Source organism: Euleptes europaea, chromosome 21 (assembly GCF_029931775.1).
Source record: "Euleptes europaea isolate rEulEur1 chromosome 21, rEulEur1.hap1, whole genome shotgun sequence".
Classification (NCBI taxonomy): Eukaryota; Metazoa; Chordata; class Lepidosauria; order Squamata; family Sphaerodactylidae; genus Euleptes; species Euleptes europaea.
The window spans coordinates 11,726,593-11,745,714 of NC_079332.1; the positions used below are offsets into that span (position 1 = coordinate 11,726,593).

At 50.6% G+C, this 19,122-nt stretch overlaps 1 protein-coding gene across 1 annotated transcript in view; it reads left to right on the plus strand.

Annotated features, from left to right (window-relative positions):
- The window catches only part of ADAP1 (ArfGAP with dual PH domains 1), a 45,159-nt gene extending 28,373 nt beyond the window's left edge, over positions 1–16,786 (plus strand). The window contains exons 5-11 of the mRNA XM_056866371.1: positions 8,965–9,077; positions 11,214–11,360; positions 13,962–14,045; positions 14,285–14,347; positions 15,014–15,085; positions 15,613–15,841; positions 16,758–16,786. Of these exons, the coding sequence (XP_056722349.1) occupies positions 8,965–9,077; positions 11,214–11,360; positions 13,962–14,045; positions 14,285–14,347; positions 15,014–15,085; positions 15,613–15,841; positions 16,758–16,786 (737 nt within the window). The remainder of the gene's footprint in view (positions 1–8,964; positions 9,078–11,213; positions 11,361–13,961; positions 14,046–14,284; positions 14,348–15,013; positions 15,086–15,612; positions 15,842–16,757) is intronic.
- Positions 16,787–19,122: the final 2,336 nt, after the last annotated feature.

The following is a 19,122-nucleotide window of genomic DNA, read 5'->3' on the forward strand; positions in this document are numbered from 1 at the left end:
GCCGCCGCCTCCTTCTCCCAAATAGCCCAGTTGATTTCGGACTGGGAAAACTTCTTGGAGAAGTAGGCGCATGGTCTCAACCGCCCCCCTTCATCCCTCTGCAATAGGGCCCCGCCCATGGCCACATCCGAGGCATCCACTTGCACCACAAAAGGCTTGGTGCAATCCGGGTGAGCCAAAACGGGTTCGGATGAAAAAAGCAGCTTTAAACGTTCAAAGGCTTGCTGGCACTGGGGGGACCATTGCAAACGGGCTGAGGGAAGCGCGGCGCTAGCCCCCTTGTCCTTGGTACGCAACAGGGCAGTGAGGGGAAGCGCAACTTGGGCAAAGTTGGGAATGAAGTTGCGGTAAAAGTTAGCAAATCCCAAAAACTGCTGAAGCTGGCGGCGGGTAGTGGGGGGTTCCCAATCCCGCACCGCCTGGACCTTTGCGGGGTCCATTTCTAACCCTTGGTGGGAAATCACGTACCCAAGAAATGTAATGGAAGGTTGGTGGAACTCACATTTGGACACCTTAGCATATAGTTTGTGCTCCCGCAGCCGCTGGAGCACTTCTCGCACTAGGCGCACATGTTCTTCCATGGTTTCAGAGTAAATAAGGATGTCATCGAGAAATACCACCACCCCCCGAAACAGCAAATCATGCAAAACCTCATTAATTAATTGCATAAACACACTGGGAGCCCCCGAAAGTCCGAAAGGCATGACTAGGTATTCAAACATTCCAAAACAGCTGGAAAAGGCTGTTTTGGGTTCGTCTCCTTCTTTAATGCGAATGCGGTGGTATGCTTCCACTAAGTCCAGTTTGGTGAAGATTCGGCCCTCCTTTAATTGTGCTAGAAGGTCGGGAATAAGAGGGAGAGGGTAAGCGTTAGACTGGGTGACGGCGTTTAGCCTACGAAAGTCAATGCACAGTCTTAAATCTCCCGTCTTTTTCTTCACAAAGAAGGCTGGGGCCGAATAAGGAGCCTTGGAAGGGCGTATGAAACCCCTCGCCAAGTTGGCATCCAGATAGTCCCGTAACACCGCCTTTTCACTAGGGCTCATGGGGTATACCTTCCCTTTAGACAGTTTGCCTTCCCCCACAATTTCGATGGCGCAGTCCGTCTCTCTGTGGGGGGGTAGTTCGTCACATTCCCTAACATCAAAGACGTCCGCAAACTGCGAGTATTCAGTGGGCAGTTGAGGAGGAACGGTGGCTGGGGGGGGGGACCCCACCACAGCGGCGGCCGGAGACCGGACAACCCGTTCCTTGTCATGTAATCTACAGGGGTTTTCGGGAAACGAGAGCACCCGTTCAACCCAGTCGATGGACGGGTTGTGTCCCCGTAGCCAGTTCATCCCTAACACCACAGGGGTTACTATAGGGGCGATGGTAAAATACAAGCGTTCCCAATGTTCCCCCACGGACATAATCACGGCTGCAGTTCTGTGGGTCACCGGGCCCCGTTTGAAATCACTCCCGTCCATTTGGGAAAAGCGGAGGGGTCCCGGAAGCCGCTTGCGCCGGACTCCCAGTTTCTTGGCAGTGTCCTCACTAATCATGGTGCGGGCACACCCCGAGTCAACCAAAGCGGGGAATTCTAAACTGGGACCCCCTTTTGGTAGGGAAAGGTGAACACGCACATATACATTGTCCTCTTGGGCGCTTACCATCGGTGGAGCTCCTTGCACAACAACAGGGGCGGTCTGCTGCGGAGCCCCCTCTACAGCAGACCGACGGCGTTTTTTGCCGGCTGTTCCCACTCCTCCTCCTCACTGGAAGAGGGGGAAGGAGTGGTGGCGGTCGGGGACCCGTCCGAATCAAAAGTAGTACTTGTAATCCGGGACCCCGTTGGGCCAGTAGAAGTGGAGACCCCGTCCTGGGGGCGCGCATGGAGAGCGGAGGGCGCGCCGGAACGTCGGCCCGGTGGTCCGCTCCTGCGGCGGGGCTGGTCCTCGGCGGCCGCCTTCTGTGGTTCGGTCGGGGCTTGGCGTGGGGGGTTGGGACGGCCCGAACGAGAGGGGCATTGCGACGCAAAGTGTCCCTTACCTCCGCAGGTCAGGCAGACACCGGTCTCAAAACGCTTGCGGCGTTCAGCGGCCGAGGGACCCCCGCTGCCCCCCAGTCGGAAGTCTCGGCCCCGGTCGCTCCGGGGTCTCGGGTCTCGTCCAATGCGTTGTTTGGACAAGGTCAAAAGTTGTTTGCGATTCTCGATGTCGGCAGCGTGGCGAACCCAACCTTCCACATCCGGGGGGTTCCCTTGCATAAAGGCCCAATGTTGGAGGTCCGGGTTGAGGCCCTCCCTGAAACACTGTACCAAAGTGGCCTCACTCCAGTCCAGGATTCGGCTGGCCAGTGACTGGAACTCACTTGCATACTGCGCCACCGACTTGGTCCCTTGGCGCAGTTGCATCAGGGAGGCTTTAGCCCGCTCACCCAGAGTCGGGTCCTCAAAGCGGTTTCGGAGTGCTACCATAAACTCGTCCAGGGTTCGCAGCACCGGCGAGCGGAGTTCATACTGCAACACCATCCAGGCGGCCGCCTCCCCTTGCAGTAAGGAAGCCACGTACTGCACCCGGGACTCCTCGGAAGTGAAGGTTCGGCCTTGTTCTCGCATAAAAATGTCCACTTGGACCATGAAAAAGGTCAACTGGTCCCCTGAACCGTCATACGTGACTTTCAGGTCCCGACGGGACGGGAGGCTAGGAGGCGCGGGAGGGGCTGCCGGTGCTCCGTCCGGGAGATTGCCGGCGGGCGGTTGCACTTTCAGCGCGTCCAGGGCCGCTGCCATCTCACCCATCACACGCTGCATGGTCTCCATCTGCTCCTGCATAGCTTGGCGATCCTCCTGCCACTGCTTGCGTTCCTCCTCCATCAGGGCCTCCTTGCGAGCCGGGTCCCCTTCGAGTCCCATGCTGGGGAAGGCCAACCGGCGATCCTTCGCCGCGGTTCGGGAGAGAGACCAACCCTTGGGGGAGTCCAGCCAATTGTTAAAAAGTCCTCGGGGACGTCCGTCCCGGCCTTGGTCGGGGATGGGATCCCTAGGCTTCTTTGGCTTGGCACCCTCCTCCTTGGGGTCCGGTTTCTCCGGCACCACCGGTTCGTTCGGTGCGTCAGGGGTAGTAGGGGTGTTTTCCTCGTCGCCTTGCATTCTGTCCCAAAAGGTACAGCAGCAGTCCGAGAGGCAAGGACTTGCAACTTAATGTGAGAGATCCCCTCTCTCTGAGTTTACTTCTCCAAATCAAATGTTCAGACGTTGATAAAGAAACAAAGGATTTATTGAAGACATCAGGAGATGAGACAGGCACAGGTAAAAAGTTGCAAGTGAGGGGCTATTCGGGTTTACAGAATATATTGACTCCAGGGCACTGGGGCACTGGGGTTCACACTTATTGTTATGGGAAGTTACAAGCTTGGCATAATACAAAACATCAGACGAGTCCCAGGAAGTCTGGTGAAGCTATCACACTTCCAAGGCCGCATCGGCCTGAGGGAGTACTGACAGGAAGAACAGCGGGGGGGGAAGATACTAGGGGCAATCAGGCCTGGCGCCTGAGACCAGAAGGTGTGAACTGCTTTTACGAGTTCACTGATAACAAGGCAGGTGATGGGAAGCAGAGACACATAGACAGAGACCCTCACACAGTGTTTGGCTCTGGTAGCCCTTTCTTGCATGCCCAGGGTAATGTCGATCATCACTTTGGGGTCAGGAAGCAATTTTCTTCCAGGCCAGATTGGCCAGGAATCCTGGATGGTTCCCCCCATCTTCTGGGCATGGAGATGTGGTCACTGGGGATGTGGGAAGTTGCGAATGTCCTGCATTGTGCAGGGGGTTGGACTAGATGACCCTGGAGGTCCCTTCCAACTCTGTGATTCTATGATTCTGTGCAGTCTTGCAGGGTCTCTGCTTTGCACTCTGGTCTAGCAAGCTCAGTTTTTGTGCAGGATGTCCCTATTGCCTCCCCAAAAATACATTGTGTTGGAAGAAGAAGTTAGTTGTTATATGCTGACTTTCTCTGCCACTTAAGGGAGAATCAAACCGGCTTACAATCACCTTCCCTTCCCCTCCCCACAACAGACACCCTGTGAGGTAGGTGAGGCTGAGAGAGTGTGACTAGCCCAAGGTCACCCAGCTGGCTCCGGGTGTACTAGTGGGGAAACAAATCCAGTTCACCAGATTAGCCTCTGGCGCTCATGTGGAGGAGGGGGGAATCAAACCTGGTTCTCCAGCTCAGACTCCACCACTCCAAACCACCGTTCTTAACCACTACACCAGGCTGGAAGCCTCAGTGGAGAAATAAAAAACACACACGCACATGTATACATACTGTATTTTAAGAAAACCGGACCAACTCAAATGCAGTAGTTGCCTTTTAATCGGCAGCCTGTAGTGCCCAAATTTGAAAATGAACAGGGCCTTGCTAACCAGAGTTAAACCCCTTGACATGACTGGGTTTAGAAGGCCGTGATTCTGGTTCAGGGCTGCACCGTTAGTTGATCCTCCTAGTCCACCGTCTCTTTCTCGGTGAAAAGAAAACGGAATTGCACATCAGGATAAAGTCCAGGGAAGTAGGTCAGCCTCCAAGCGCAACCAGGCCGGAAAGGATTTCACCGTTACGGATAACAAAACGACAGGTTCCTTGACGAGAGGCAGAGGAAAGACTCCTGGTGGAGATGCTAATGAGGGAAAATTGCGCGGCGCATCCGAAAGGGAGGGGTGAGAGCTGCGCAGCCTTCCCCCACTTCTCCGCACCCCCTGCGTGCGCACATGACGTTAAGTCTGCCCCAGTTTTTCACCTTGAACTCACCGATTTGGCAGATAACGTCCACCCCAGCAGTTTCGTCCCAGGCCTGCAGAGAGAGCGAGAGGGGAAATTTACATTATTTAACAAGCCACGTTGTGCCCCTGGAAGAGGAAGAACTGTCAGCAGTTTCTGACTTCCCCGTCAAAGCCGGAGAAGAGGTTTTGTTTTGCAGCTCCTGAGCACAACTGAAGCATATCGGCATAAGCCTTATCTACGGGAGCATTTGTGCGATCATTTGGGGAGAGGAGGGACTCTGCCCTCCAAAGCAGCCATTTTCTCCAGGGGAACTGACCTTGGTCATCTGGAGTTGTAATAGTGGGAGATCTCCAGATGCCACCTAGAGGTTGGCAACCCTATTTAAGGCTGTAATCCCATATGCATCTCTTTAAAGAAAAGATTAGCAAGACTGCAGCCCTAGCCACACTTATTAGTAGGGTTGCCAACCTCCAGGTAGCAGTTGAAGATCTGCAAACACAGATCAGCTCACCTGGAGAAAATGGCCTCTTTGGCAATTGGACTCTATGGCATTGAAGTCCTTCCCCTCCCCAAACCCTGCCCTCCTCAGGCTCCGCCCGTAAAACCTCCCACCAGTGGCGAAGAGGGACCAGGCAACCCTACTTACTAGGGAGTAAGGTCCACTGAATCCCATGAGATTTACTTTGGTTTAGGATTGCACTGGGTGGGGGAATTAAGTATGTGCCAAAAAACCTCTCCCGCCGAAATCGGAGAGACCTGAAGTTGCTTACGTTTGACTGGATCGGGTCCCTCCCTACCCCACTTCTCTAGGACCTGTTGTTTCTGCACCGAGGGGGTTGATATCATGGGGTGATAATAACATTGACCTTTGGAAAGCGTCCAGATACCACGGTTGGAGCGTTAATTGCCTCAGATTGAATCAATCACTGGTGGTGCGTGTGGGGTTAATTGGCTGTTGCGGAAGCAATGCGTTTAATGTGGGGGGGGGGGCTTTCCTCTTCACCCAGACAAGTAAGCTCATGTGCACCAGGAAATAAATTGGGCTACGTAGCGGCTGCTAGACAGTGGACTGTATGGCAAACCAGGGCATTCAGGAGAAGGAATTTGCATCCTTAGCTGCCATTTAAAAAAGGAACGTTAACATTTAGATGCGATTGAAAATCAGGGTTCCCCCCAACCCCGCATGTGTCAAATTATTCGTTGAAATAGTAGAGCTGTGAGAACTCGGTTGAGTTTGAGTGATATCTTTTTGCTAGGGGAGGGGCTGTGGCTCATGGGGAAGAGCATCTGCTTTGCATGCAGAAGGTCCCAGGTTCAATTCCTAGCGTCTCCAGTTAAAGGGACTAGGCAGGTAGGTGTGATGTGAAAGACCTCTACCTGAGACCCTGGAGAGCCGCTGCCGGTTTGAGTAGTCAATACTGACTTCGATGGACCAAGGGTCTGGTTCAGTATAAGTCAGCTTCATGAGACTTTCCCTGGCCACTGGGTTGCCAACCTCCAGGCAGGGCCTGGAGACCTCTCGGAGTTATAGCTGATTGGCAAATGACAGAGATCAATTCCCCTGGAATAAATGGCTGTTTTGGAAGGTAGCCTCCGTTGCATTATAACCCGCTGAGGTCCCTCCAATCTCTAAAACCCACCCTCCCCAGGTTCCACCCCCCCCAAATCTCCAGGAATTTTCCAACCTGGAGTTGGCAAGCCTACCTTACTATGTGATTATGCCCAGCGTGGCTTTCAATAATGACGAAGCTGTGACATTAATCTGTGGCATCCGCCTTACATGAGGTACGGCAGTGGCTTTAAAAGGGGGGTGAGACAGAATTTCCAGATTTATCAACACTATCGGCCACAACAGCTTAGCGTATTAATTGCGGGATTTGTATACTGGTTTTTTTTTTAAAGGCTTGTTTTCCAAAGTAGCACACAACCATCGTAAAAAAAACCATTTTAATTTAAAAAAAAGAAAAGAAAGAATTTAAAATGTAAAGCATATTGGTAACCGGCATAATGGCCACCCGGAAAGATGTTGACAGGCACCATATTGGAGACCCCTAGTCCAAAATCACAATACTGTACAGGTGAAACAAGAAGAGGTTTCTTGTTCTGCCCCACAAGTAAAACACCACCTGTTTTCTTTCCTTTGGAGGAGCCAGTTACCATTTGCCAATTGTCGCTTTCTGTACATGTCTAGCCACCTTGACTGGTTGCAAAACGCTGCCTAATTCCGCTCTGCTCGATACATGGCAGATCACAAGGAGGCTAATGCGTTTCTCCTTTTGAGGAGGCTGACGGAAAACAGGTACACAGGGGATGCCTGGTGGATCTGGTTGACGGGGAAAAAACGTGGAGTTTGCTTGAGAGCAAACGGCTATGCTTCCTGGGTTCTGGTATCGGATAGCTCGCTCCCTTGAATAACAAAATGTTGACCCGTTAACTGGCTCTCCAGCCATGTTGATGGAGAATTTGCAAACCTCTTGGCCCAGAAGAACCTGCCTTGTAGAATCATAGAATCATAGAGCTGGAAGGGACCACCAGGATCATCTAGTCCAATCCCCTGCACAATGCAGGAAATTCACAACAACCTCCCCCCCGCCCCACACCCCCAGTGACCAGAAGATGGCCAAGATGCCCTCCCTCTTATCATCTGCCTAAGGTCACAGAATCAGCATTGCTGACAGATGGCCATCTAACCTCTTCTTTAAAACCTCCATGGAAGGAGCGTTCACCATCTCCCGAGGAAGCCTGTTCCACTGAGGAACCGCTCTTAACGGTTAGAAAATTCTTCCTAATGTCTAGACGGAAACTCTTTTGATTTAATTTCAACCCGTTGGTTCTTGTCGGACCTTCTGGGGCAACAGAAAACAACTCGGCACCCTCCTCTCAATGACAGCCCCTCAAGTACTTGAACATGGCTATCATATCCCCTCTCAGTCTTCTCCTCTTCAGGCTAAACATACCCAGCTCCTTCAACCTTTCCTCATAGGACTTGGTCTCCAGACCCCTCACCATCTTTGTTGCCCTCCTCTGGACACGTTCCAGCTTGTCTACATCTTTCTTAAATTGTGGTGCCCCAAACTGAACACAGTACTCACGGTGAGGTCTAACCAGGGCAGAGTAAAGCGATACCATCACTTTGCGTGGTCTGGACACTGCGCATTGATGCCGTGTGTCTTTAAAGGCGTATGTGTGGAAATGGATGCTGCCCCTGAGCATGGTGGTGGGGGTGGAACAGCCATTTCTTTTCACACGTCGGCCCTGTTCTCCCCGTACCACGGATGGGAGGGTCAGGTTAAATGCACTGCCATTGGGGAAGTTAGCAGGCAGATTTTCAGGGGTCCCCTTTTCCGAGCGACTTTGTGATTGTGGATCAGGGAGTTTGGCTTTTTTTTTTTTGGTAGATTGGAAAAAGCATGATCTCGCCAGAGACAAATGGATCACAATATACATTCAGAGGTGGGGACCTGCCCTAAAGCAAGATATAGTTGCAAAGTTATTGGCTGATACTGATCCAAATGCAACCCTCGCCATGGTAAAATTTTTATCTGTTGTTTTTAATTATACCTCCTTTTAACTGTACAGTTTAGATACTATATTCTGTATGTTTGGTTATTAATGTATTATGGAATGTGTTGAAATTTGTTTTGCTCATGACCAACTGTTAGTCCACGAGCATAAAGAAAGGAATAAAGGAAAATAAAGATGGGAGGGTTTGGCTTTAATACTGAAAAGAGTGGGGAGGGACTGTGGCTCCAGGGAAGAGCCTCTGCCTTTGCATGCAGAAGGGTCCCAGGTTCAATCCCCGGCATCTCCAGTTAAAAGGACCAAGCGGTAGGTGATGCGAAAAATCTCAGCCTGAGACCCTGGATTCTGGCTAAAACAGCATCTGCAAAAAATGGGCAAAACGCACAGGGAGAGCAAGGACAGAAAAGGCATGCATAATTTAAAGGAAGCCCCGAAGCAGTCGGTGGGGGGGACCGCAGGGAAACGTCCCTGAATAAAAGGCTGTACTCTCTCGTTTAGGTCTTTCACATCATTTTCTACCTGATCCTTTTAAATGGAGTTGGCGGGGATTGAACCGGGGACCTTCTGCGTGCAAAGCAGATGCTGCATCACTGAGCCCCTCCCCGAAAGGCCGTCGATTTCTCATTTCTTTTCCAAAGTTGTCAGTTCTTACTAGAAGGCGATTCTTTGTTTCCCACAGGGTATCGGGAAGGATTTCTTTGGAAGCGAGGCCGGGACAACGGGCAGTTCTTGAGCCGGAAGTTCGTGCTGTCTGAACGAGAGGGAGCCCTGAAGTATTTCAACAAAAATGATGTAAGGGTTTGAGACTGCGATCGATGGCTGTCTTTCTGCCCAAGGAGGGGACGAGGCCTCAGGGCATGTTGCTGCGCTCGCTCGCTCACTTGTGTTTGTCTCTTGTTCAGTCGATTTAATCGCTTAGAAGGATCAGTTCAAAGGCATTTTGATGGATTGAAAGCTGCCTCTGGTTTACAAGTCGCCAGGGGCCATCTTATAGGTTCCCGACTGGCTTTTGATACTTGTGGGCAAGGGGAGGGGGCAGGGGTATGGTGGATCACTACAGGTATGACCTCAGAAGAGGCATTCCCCTTCTCTCTTGCACATGCGGAAATGCCTTTTCTAAGAGAGCATTGGCATAAGAATTGTCTTAAGAAGAGGCACCCCTCGTTCTCTCTCACAGAGGAAAGAATGCTCTTTGTAGAAGGAATCTACTATATGTAAAGGCACAGAGGAGGGAATACCTCTTCTAAGAGAGCATCTGCAGTAGGGTAAATGAATTATTGCAGAAAAGGCATCCCACCTTTTCTCTGACAGAGGAGGGAATACCTCTTCTGAGAAAGCATCTGCTGTATTTAAAGGAATCATCTAAGAAGAAGCTTCCCTCCTTCTGTCTCACAGAAGGATCACTACAGGTATGACCTCAGAAGAGGCATTCCCCTTCTCTCTTGCACATGAGGAAAGGCCTTTTCTAAGAGAGCATTGGCAGTATGCATAAGAATTGTCTAAGAAGAGGCATCCCTCATTCTCTCTCACAGAGGAGAGAATGCTCTTTGAAGAAGAAATCTGCTATATGTAAAGGCACAGAGGAGGGAATACCTCTTCCAAGAGAGCATTTGCAGTATGGTAAAGGAATTATCGAGGAAGAGGCATCCTGCCGTTTCTCTCACAGAGGAGAGAATGCGCTTCTAAGAGGCGTGGGCACGATCCCTCCTGCCGTCTTCGGAGAGGGTGTGCTCGCTTCTCCTTCTGGGTTGCCAAAAACATTTGTCTCCCTCGATGGGTCAGCCCTCATTGTCAGTGAGGAAGTGAGAATCCGCCGCAATCCAGCATGAGTTGCTATTATCCAGCCTACCCATCTTTACCGGCTGTTTCAAAACACTCGCCGTGAAGTTCATGTCATCCTACGGAATAAGGGGAACTGCCTCACTCTGGCCTATTTGGTTCTGCAATCGGCTTAAAGTGCCAACTCACTTAATTTGCGGGGTCCTAAAATTAAACCTAGCGGAAGGCTTGAGCAAAAAATGTTTTCTCCCATTTCCTCTGTGTTAGACTTGAAAGTGTCAAACCCACATAATGAAGGCCTGATCCAGCAGCACCCCAGTGCAGAAGGGAGCTATGGGCCCTGCAAAAAGTGGGCTTTGAGAGCCAGCGTGGTGTAGTGGTTAATAGCAGGGGACTCTAATCTGGAGAACCGGGTTCGATTCCCCACTCCTCTACATGAGCGGCAACGTTTTCAGGGCAATGAAAGGTTGTTTTTTTTCCAAATCTGCTTCACAATTGTCAAAACTGCATTTTTGCCCTCAGTGTGTATCTAGTGTGTAGATAAGTGTCTTAGCTGATGCAGGCACATGCCTTGGCCCACATCTCTATGGGTGTGCATACAAAGCTGCCCCCTTCCCTCCTTTCTCTTCAAGGGTGGGGAAATCTATTGTACACAGGTTGTTTTAGGACAGGGGTCCCCAACATGGTGCCCATGGGCACCAGGGTGCCTGTCAAGCGATTTTAGAAAGTGGAAGGGACCAGGGGGACTTTACTCAGCAAGTCTTCTGACTGGCCACTGAATCATAGAATCATCGAGTTGGAAGGGACCACCAGGGTCATCTAGTCCAACCCCCTGCACAATGCAGGAAATTCACAACTACCCCCCCACATCCCCAGTGACCTCTACTCCATGCCCAGAAGATGGCCAAGATGCCCTCCCTCTGCCTCCTGTGGCAGCCATGTGTCAGAATTCCAAAGGTGTCTGCAAGCTCAAAAAGGTTGGAGACCTTATTTCGCACACAGTTCTTGATGCACACGGCATTATCTGAGCTGCTGTAAATGAATGAAATGAATGAAAATGCTTTTTCTTCTGTAAGCCTACATGTTTCTGTGTGTTTGAGTTTGCTGCCTTCACCCTGGATCCTTATCATTGCTTCCCCTCCCCGGCAGGCCAAGGAGCCGAAAGCAATTATGAAGATTGAGCACTTGAATGCCACTTTCCAGCCGGCGAAAATTGGGAACCCACACGGACTGCAGATCACGTACCTGAAAGACAACAGCACGAGGAACATCTTTGTTTACCACGAAGATGGCAAGGTGGGAGCTCAGAAGTAAGAAAGGAGGCTGTTCTGGGGGCCGCTTTGTGAGGAAGGGGGGGGGCAGAGCATGTGCAGATCATCTGCGTGTTCCCCTTCCATTTTTGTGTGTGTGTGTCAACGAGAAAACTTGTGCATTTCTCCCAGTTCTGTACCAGCCTGGAAGAAAACCGGTCAAGCTTAAATAGGGGAAGGGTGCATGTGTCCTGTCAGGAGTTGCAGCCACCAGGCACCAAGTAGCAGTGACCTGCCAATGGATACCACGGCCCAGGGAATTAGATCCTGATGTTGGGGTGGGAGGAGAAGAATGTGTGTGAAAGAGAGAATGAGGCTGTTTATGCTTGGTAAATAGCAGCGTGTTCCAGGCTGAAGTGCCCTGCATATTTTTTGGGGTTCTTCACGCTGAACCATCATTCCAGATGTCACTGCAAAGCCGGCCCATACCTGCTTCACATTTCTTAAGAGCCCCTTTAACGTGACCTTTTTTTATTTGCTCTGACCCGGCCTCAAAGCATCCACTCAAGGAAGCATGAAGAATCACAGCCTCGAGTTAGCTATGCAAACGACGATTGCTAATAGCTGTGCAAACGAAGGAGAAGGCGAGTGGGGGATGGAATTTGTTTGACTTTCTCCTCTTGCATCGGGACAGTGGATAGGCATTTTAAAAGTCAGATTCAAAAAAGGAGCTTTGAGCAAGCACCAAAATCGACCCTGCATAAATGGCCTGAGAGAGAGTGTGTGCACGAGAGAGAGTGGGATCGCTGTTCAGTACCTGGGAGAGCTCTCATCACGACAGACGTTGCTCCGAGAAGCCCGAGGTCAACTGAGCACCGGAATGGTAGAGCAAGCGTAACTTTGCCGAGGCAACCGCCCTGTACTCTGCCATCGCTTGGTCGCCTCCAGATGCACCGTCTCTGCTGAAACAGTTCAGGGGAACGAGTTATAAAACCTTTTCTCGCAGGAGATGGGCTTTCCCCACGCTGCACGGCCCTGTTGACCTGCTTGGTCTCCAGTTTGAAGCACTGACGAACATGTTAATAGAGGGATGTTCCCTGTCATTGACATTGAGACGGGTGAACAGCTCCAAAAGCCTTCTTCAATAATAAAGACCTTGAACACATGAAGACATGAAGCTGCCTTATACTGGATCAGTCCTTTGGTCCATCCAAGTCAGTATTGTCTATTCAGACCGGCAGCAGCTCTCCAGGGTCTCAGGCAGAGGTCTTTCCCATCACCTACCTGCCTGGTCCCTTTAACTGGAGGTTCCGGGGGTTGAACCTGGGACCTTCTGCATGCCAAGCAGAGGCTCTACCACTGAGCCACAGCCCCACCCCTTGAGTAAAATCCCTAGATCATGACATGTATTGGGAGATGGAGCATATTAATCCCCCCCCCCTTAAACACCTGATTTTAAAAAATCAGTATTATTTCATGCACTTAACACACAAAGCGCAGGCCGTGAATCAGTGTAAGGCAAACGAGTAGGGGTAAAATGCTTTTTAAGACTCCTCAGTTGTTCTAACACCGGAAACCCAGCTCGAGGCCGTGCTCAAGCCGTTTCCACTCGCCAAATGCGGAGCGAGTTCGCCAGGCCTTCTTTCCAAGTGACATTGCCTGCCGCAGAGTTTCACTTTCAGGCCAGTTTGTTTGTGGCTGACGCGCCCTCTGCAGGCCTTGGAGTTCTCCCGTACTCTCTCCCTCCGTTTGAACAGCCTGGGAGGCGTTTTAAAAAGGGCAAAGCAAACAGGAGTCTTGGGACACTTTAAAGACTAACAGGTTTTTATGTGGGCATCAGCTTTCAAGGGCTGGAGCCTGCTCTTTAAGGTGCCTCTTCCCTTTTTTTGTGTGCTGCATCGGACTTTGGTGCAGGGTTGTCAACTCCGGATTGGGAAATTCCTGGAGATTTGGGGGTGGAGCCTGGGGAGAATGAAGGACTGGAGGGAGGAGGGACTTCAGTGGGGTATAATACCAAGCAGCCGTTTTCTCCAGGGGAACTGATCTCAGCCACCTGTAATTCCAGGAGATCTCCAGGTCCCACCTGGAAGCTGGCATCCCTACAGCCATGCGGCTGCCCCTCCAGAATTCAAAAAGTTAAGTGCAGACAGCAACCACAGCACTTAAACTATATAGAGTGGAAAGCAAAGTGCTGTGATATTGCTCTGTGGAAACAATATCAACTCATAGAATCATCGAGTTGGAAGGGACCACCAGGGTCATCTAGTCCAACCCCCTGCACAATGCAGGAAATTCACAACTACCTCCCCCCACACACCCTAGTGACCCCTACTCCATGCCCAGAAGATGGCCAAGATGCCCTTCCTCTCATGATCTGCCTAAGGTCATGGAATCAGCATTGCTAACAGATGGCCATCTAGCCTCTGCTTAAAAACCTCCAGGGAAGGAGCGCTTCCCACCTCTCGAGGAAGCCTGTTCCACTGAGGAACCGCTCTAACTGTTAGAAAATTCTTCCTAATGTCTAGACGGACTTCCTCTCGGGCGTGTTCTGATCAAAACCAGGATTCGGTTTAATAGATGCCAACTTCGAACAGTATAAAGCTATTTTTGCGTCTCTCTTTAAAATGGTTTTCTGCTCCCTCGTCAGGAAATGGTGGACTGGTTCAACGCCATCCGCGCCGCTCGATTCCACTACTTGCAAGTGGCGTTCCCGGGAGCCAGCAACGTTGACGTGAGTTCCCGTTTTTTATTCTGTTTTCTTCCCCCCACCCCCATCATGTCTTGTTTCCCTGATGCACACCTGGGAGGATTTGCAATGTCTTCTGCTGGAAAGAATGTGATATTTCATTGGAGAAAAAGACTTTGCTTTCGATACCTGGTATCCTTTCCCCGCTGCATTATATCTGCACTAACACTGTGTTTTATTTCTCTCTCTCTCTCTCTCCCCCTTCTGTGTTTTTCCAACTGCAGCTGGTGCCAAAACTGTCAAGGAACTACCTGAAGGAGGGTTACATGGAGAAAACGGGGCCCAAGGTGAGGCTTTATGCCGAGAGCAAGGATTTTTTTTTCTGTTGCATCACTCGGAGACTTCAGGTTGGAAAATAAAATGAGGTTTGGGCTGTCCTGCATGCTGAAATTCTGCTTACAGGAGTCTACCACAGGGCTTCCAACTGCAAACCTGTGTTTTGTGCTCCAGTCTGTTACTGAGGTTGACTCAGCCTTCCATCCTTCTGAGGTCGGTAAAATTACCCAGCTTGCTGGGGGTGAAGGGAAGATGACTGGGGAAGGCACTGGCAAACCACCCCGCAAACAAAGTCTGCCTTGGAAACGTTGGGATGTGACGTCACCCCATGGGTCAGGAATGACCTGGTGCTTGCACAGGGGACCTTTACCTGTTACTGAAGTAGTTTCTTTCTTCCCTTCTCCCTCCCTCCCTCCCTCCTTCCTTCCTTCCTTCTTTCCTTCTTTCCTCTTCCTTCCTTTCTCTCTCTTTCTCTCGCTCTTTCTCTCTCTCTCTCCCTTCCTTCCTTCCTATATAAAAGTACTAAATAAATGAATATAATTTAGGCCATCTTTGTTCTGTGAGTTGCTTTAATAAACATTTGTATGACTGAATACAATCCTGCAATGATCCAGATCTGACTTTTTTGTTCTGTAAAGGAGTTCCGAAATCGATTAATCCCTCTTTCTACTTTTTAGCAAACGGAAGGTTTCAAGAAGCGCTGGTTTACCATGGACGATCGAAGATTAATGTATTTCAAAGATCCTTTGGTAAGAGCTGCGTTTGGGTTTGACATGGGACAGGTCCAGACACTTGTGGGGGCCCGTCGTTCATGGGGTTGAGCCAAAGATGTGACTTGATGGCACTTTTGACCACACCACATAGCCCTGCCGTTGATGCAGGGGCAATCACCTTCTTGGCTTGGATTTCATGATTCCACAAGTAAACCCTTCTGTCTCCATGTCATTCAGAAAATATGCCATGCTTGAGTGGTGTAGTGGTTAAGAGTGGTGGTTTGGAGCTGTGGACTCTGATCTGGAGAATTGGGTTTGATTCCCCCCTCCTCCCCATGAGCAGCGGAGGCTAATCTGGTGAACCATGAAGGCTAATCTGGTGAACCTAACTACGAAGCCAGCTGGGTGGCCTTGGGCTAGTCACAGCTCTCTCTGCCCCACCCACCTCACAGGGTGTCTGTTGTGGGGAGGGGGAGGGAAGGTGATTGTAAGCCGGTTTGATTCTCCCTTAAGTGGTAGAGAAAGCCAGCATATAAAAACAACTCTTCTTCTTCATCTTGCAGGATGCCTTTGCCAGGGGGGAGGTCTTTATCGGCAGCAAGGAGAACAGCTACAAGGTCTTGGAAGGACTCCCGCCGTCCATCCAGGGAAATCACTGGCAACACGGAATCACCATCGTGACCCCGGACAGGAAGTTCCTTTTTGCCTGCGAGACAGAAAGCGATCAGTTGGAGTGGATTGCTGCTTTCCAGAAAGTGATCAGCCGGCCCATGCTGCCACAAGAATATGCAGGTGAGGCTGTGGACAATTTTGAAGCCATGTGCCAAAAAGCTGGTTTTCGCAACATGCCTGTTGGGAAATGGGGGGCACTTTGGTGGAAAGCTGCAGTTCTGGAGGCCTCACTTTGAAAAGGATGTGGACAGAAGGGAGCGGGTGCAGGGGAGAGCGACGAGGATGATCAGGGGCCAGGAGACCAGGCCCTACGAGGAAAGGCTGAGGGACTTGGGAAGGTTCAGTCTGGAGAAGAGGAGGTTGAGGGGGGACAGGATTGCTCTCTTAAAGTATTTGACTTAAAGGAGGGCAGGAAGGTGTTCCTGTAGGCAACAGAGGATAGGACTCGCAATAATGGGTTTAAATTGCGGGCAGAAAGGTACTGGCTGGATATTAGGAAAACATTTTTTCCAGTTAAGAGTAGTTCAACAGTGGAATCAGCTGTCTTGGGAGGTGGTGAGCTCCCACTCCTTGTCAGTCTTCAAGCAGCAGCTGGACAAACACTTGTCAGGGATGCTCGAGGCTGATCCTGCATTAAGCAGGGGGTTGGACTAGATGGCCTCTGTGGCCGCCTCCCAACTCTATGATTCTATATGCAGTAGTGACTTAACAAACCTGAATAGCGTGAAGCTATATGTGTGTTAACTTAATGAAGTACTACATTTCAATATGAATAGACTATGGCTTTGAAGGAATAAAGCCCGTATTCCTTGTTCTTAGATGTTCAGTGTCCTAGAAGAGGCTTTCCTTCTTATGTACAAGTTAAGGAAGGATGCCTTTTCTCCACCGTGCTTGGCGCCTGCAGTTTCTAGAAGTCCCCAGTATTAAAAATACTTAATAGCTTCCAATTTTTTTTGGCTTTTTAGCCAATCGAAAAGCTCTGGATTGATTAATCAGACTGTATGAAGGGAGTGTTTCTTTTCCCCCTCTCTGGCAGTGGAAGCCCATTTCAAGCACAAACCGTAATCGCCTTGGGGCCGAGGGAACCGGTGCACGTGGACGGATCTGTTTACAAACCCAATAATGTTGTTTGTTCTTTGCAATGTTCGTGACGGTGAAACTTTTGGCAAATCGACTTGGACCACGAGACGGGAGGCGTTAGCCACTGCCGCACCAGGAACAAAACTGCGGCTGACGCCAGACCAGACAATTTGGAAACGTGGTGCTTCCCAAACCAGCACGGCGACGCAGCTCTTCCATCGCGGGCCATCCAAGGCCACCTACCTTGGTCAGAGGTGACCACAAGCGGCATGGGAGACTCTGGAGAATGCTCCCTCCCACGTTTTCTCTGCCCTTCTCCTCCCTATCCTTCGCGCTTGGTTATGAGAACAACGCTCCCTGGTCCTGAATGCTTCGTCCTAAGAGGTGTTATCACCGTTGGAGAACGGGATTCCCATTTTGGAGGTGGGCAGCCACTAGGACACCTGTGTGTGGGGTCCTTCTTTCAGCCGAAACCCCGCTGTCTGTTTCCCAGGAAGGACCGATAACAGGAGTCCAACAGGTCTTGTGCGCAGTGGCAAAGTTCCAACAAATGCCTTCTGATCCTGACTCGTGTGGCCATCACAGGATGCGACAATTTAAATAGCCACTGACACTCATTTTGAGGGAGACCCTCCCTCTCCCCTCCCCCCCCCGCTTCTTATCACCTTGTGATGCTTGAGTAGAAGGTTCGTATTTATTTTCGGAGACGAGTTTTGTCGTGATGCTTGGGGGTTGTTTCCAAGTTTCTTCCAAGCCATAACGCCTGGTGCCGCCCTGTTGAAAGACTAAGCTTTGCACAGCCTATCAGGGGTGGGCACAACCTAAGCTTGGCGCAACCTATCAGGGGTTCCAGAAAACGAGTGCTGCGAAAGCCAGGTGGGGCGTCAGGTAAGGAAAAATAAGTGGCTGGTGGACTGAATGTCTAAATCATCAATGGATTATATAAGGTATCGTTCCACTTTTCCTTTTTCAGGGTACAGGGCAACCTGGAGCACTCCTAATAACGGTGGTGTTTTTAAAGTGGTGTGAGACCCAACGTGGTGTAGTGGTTAGAGTGTTGGACTCGGATCTGGGAGGACCGGGTTCAAATACCGACTCTGCCTTGGAAACTTGCCTGGTGTCTTTGGGCCAGTCACACAAGCTTGGCCTAACCTACCTTGCAGGGCTGTTGCGAGGATAAAATGGAGAAAGGGGTGAAAGGGAACTGCTTTTGGTCCTCATTGAGGAGAAAAGGGGGGTAAAAATGAAGAAAAATAAATAAATAACAACATCTGACTCAGCTAGGAGTTTGGCAGGGCTGATTGAAGAGGGTATGACTATTTCTGAGGCCAGAGGGTCTGTGTATATGTGTGTCTGTGTATCAGGGGTTCCCAACATGGTGCCCATGGCGTCCATTGCACCCACCGACACCTGACTTGGTGCCCGTCAAATGTTTTCAGACACCTGATGGGGCTTTTGCCTAGCATGGCTTCTGATTGGCCATTGGAGATCTGATGGAGAAGAATAAAATAAAAGTTGCTTTCGCAGCCACTGCCACCACCGGATTGGCATTATTCTCTCTCACTTCTTTTCTAATCTGGTATTGAAATTGCTCCTCTCCTGCACCGGAACGTCCTCTGGGTGCGCGGTTGACCCCCAACAACTCCGGCAGTCGTTTTGTGGCTGGCTCCACCTCCAGTGGCAGCCACTTTGTGGTTGCGCACACCACCCTGTGTCAGAGTTCCACAGGTGCCCACTTGCTCAAAAAAAGGTTGGGGACCCCTGATGTTTACACGCGCATACACACGCACACATTAAACAAAATAGCTTGCTGTGAAAACGAGCAAGAGAAACCTCTGGAGGCTAAAATGACAGGCTCACCCCCTGTGCTTTTTGTACCTGTTGGGTGGTCATGCATTCCTTTTCTTAAACAGCCTCCTAAATATGGCGGAGTATTCCCCGCCTTGCGTTTTTGACCTGAAGCAAGCACATCCTTCTCGAGGCTGAATCCCCGTGCACACTTCTTTGGGCGGGGGTACACCTTCTTGAGCACAATTTTGGCCCTCGCCTCTGGGAAAATGCACATAAGATTGGGCGGCACATTTCATTGAGGGTAACGGGAGAGAGTTAAGCACACGTTCCAGTCTCTCTGCAGGGCTTCAGAGCGTGTAATGGGCTTGCGGCCGGACTCTGCGTTTGCAGCGCCCCCCTGCGTTAAAGCAAAGCCTGGGCGGGAAGACTCGGGATAGATTTTCCAGGTTGCTTCTCTGATATTAAATCAGAGTGTGGGAAGTGACCCTAACACAGTGACGTGTCAGAGGAAACTCTGGAAGGGGGCAAGA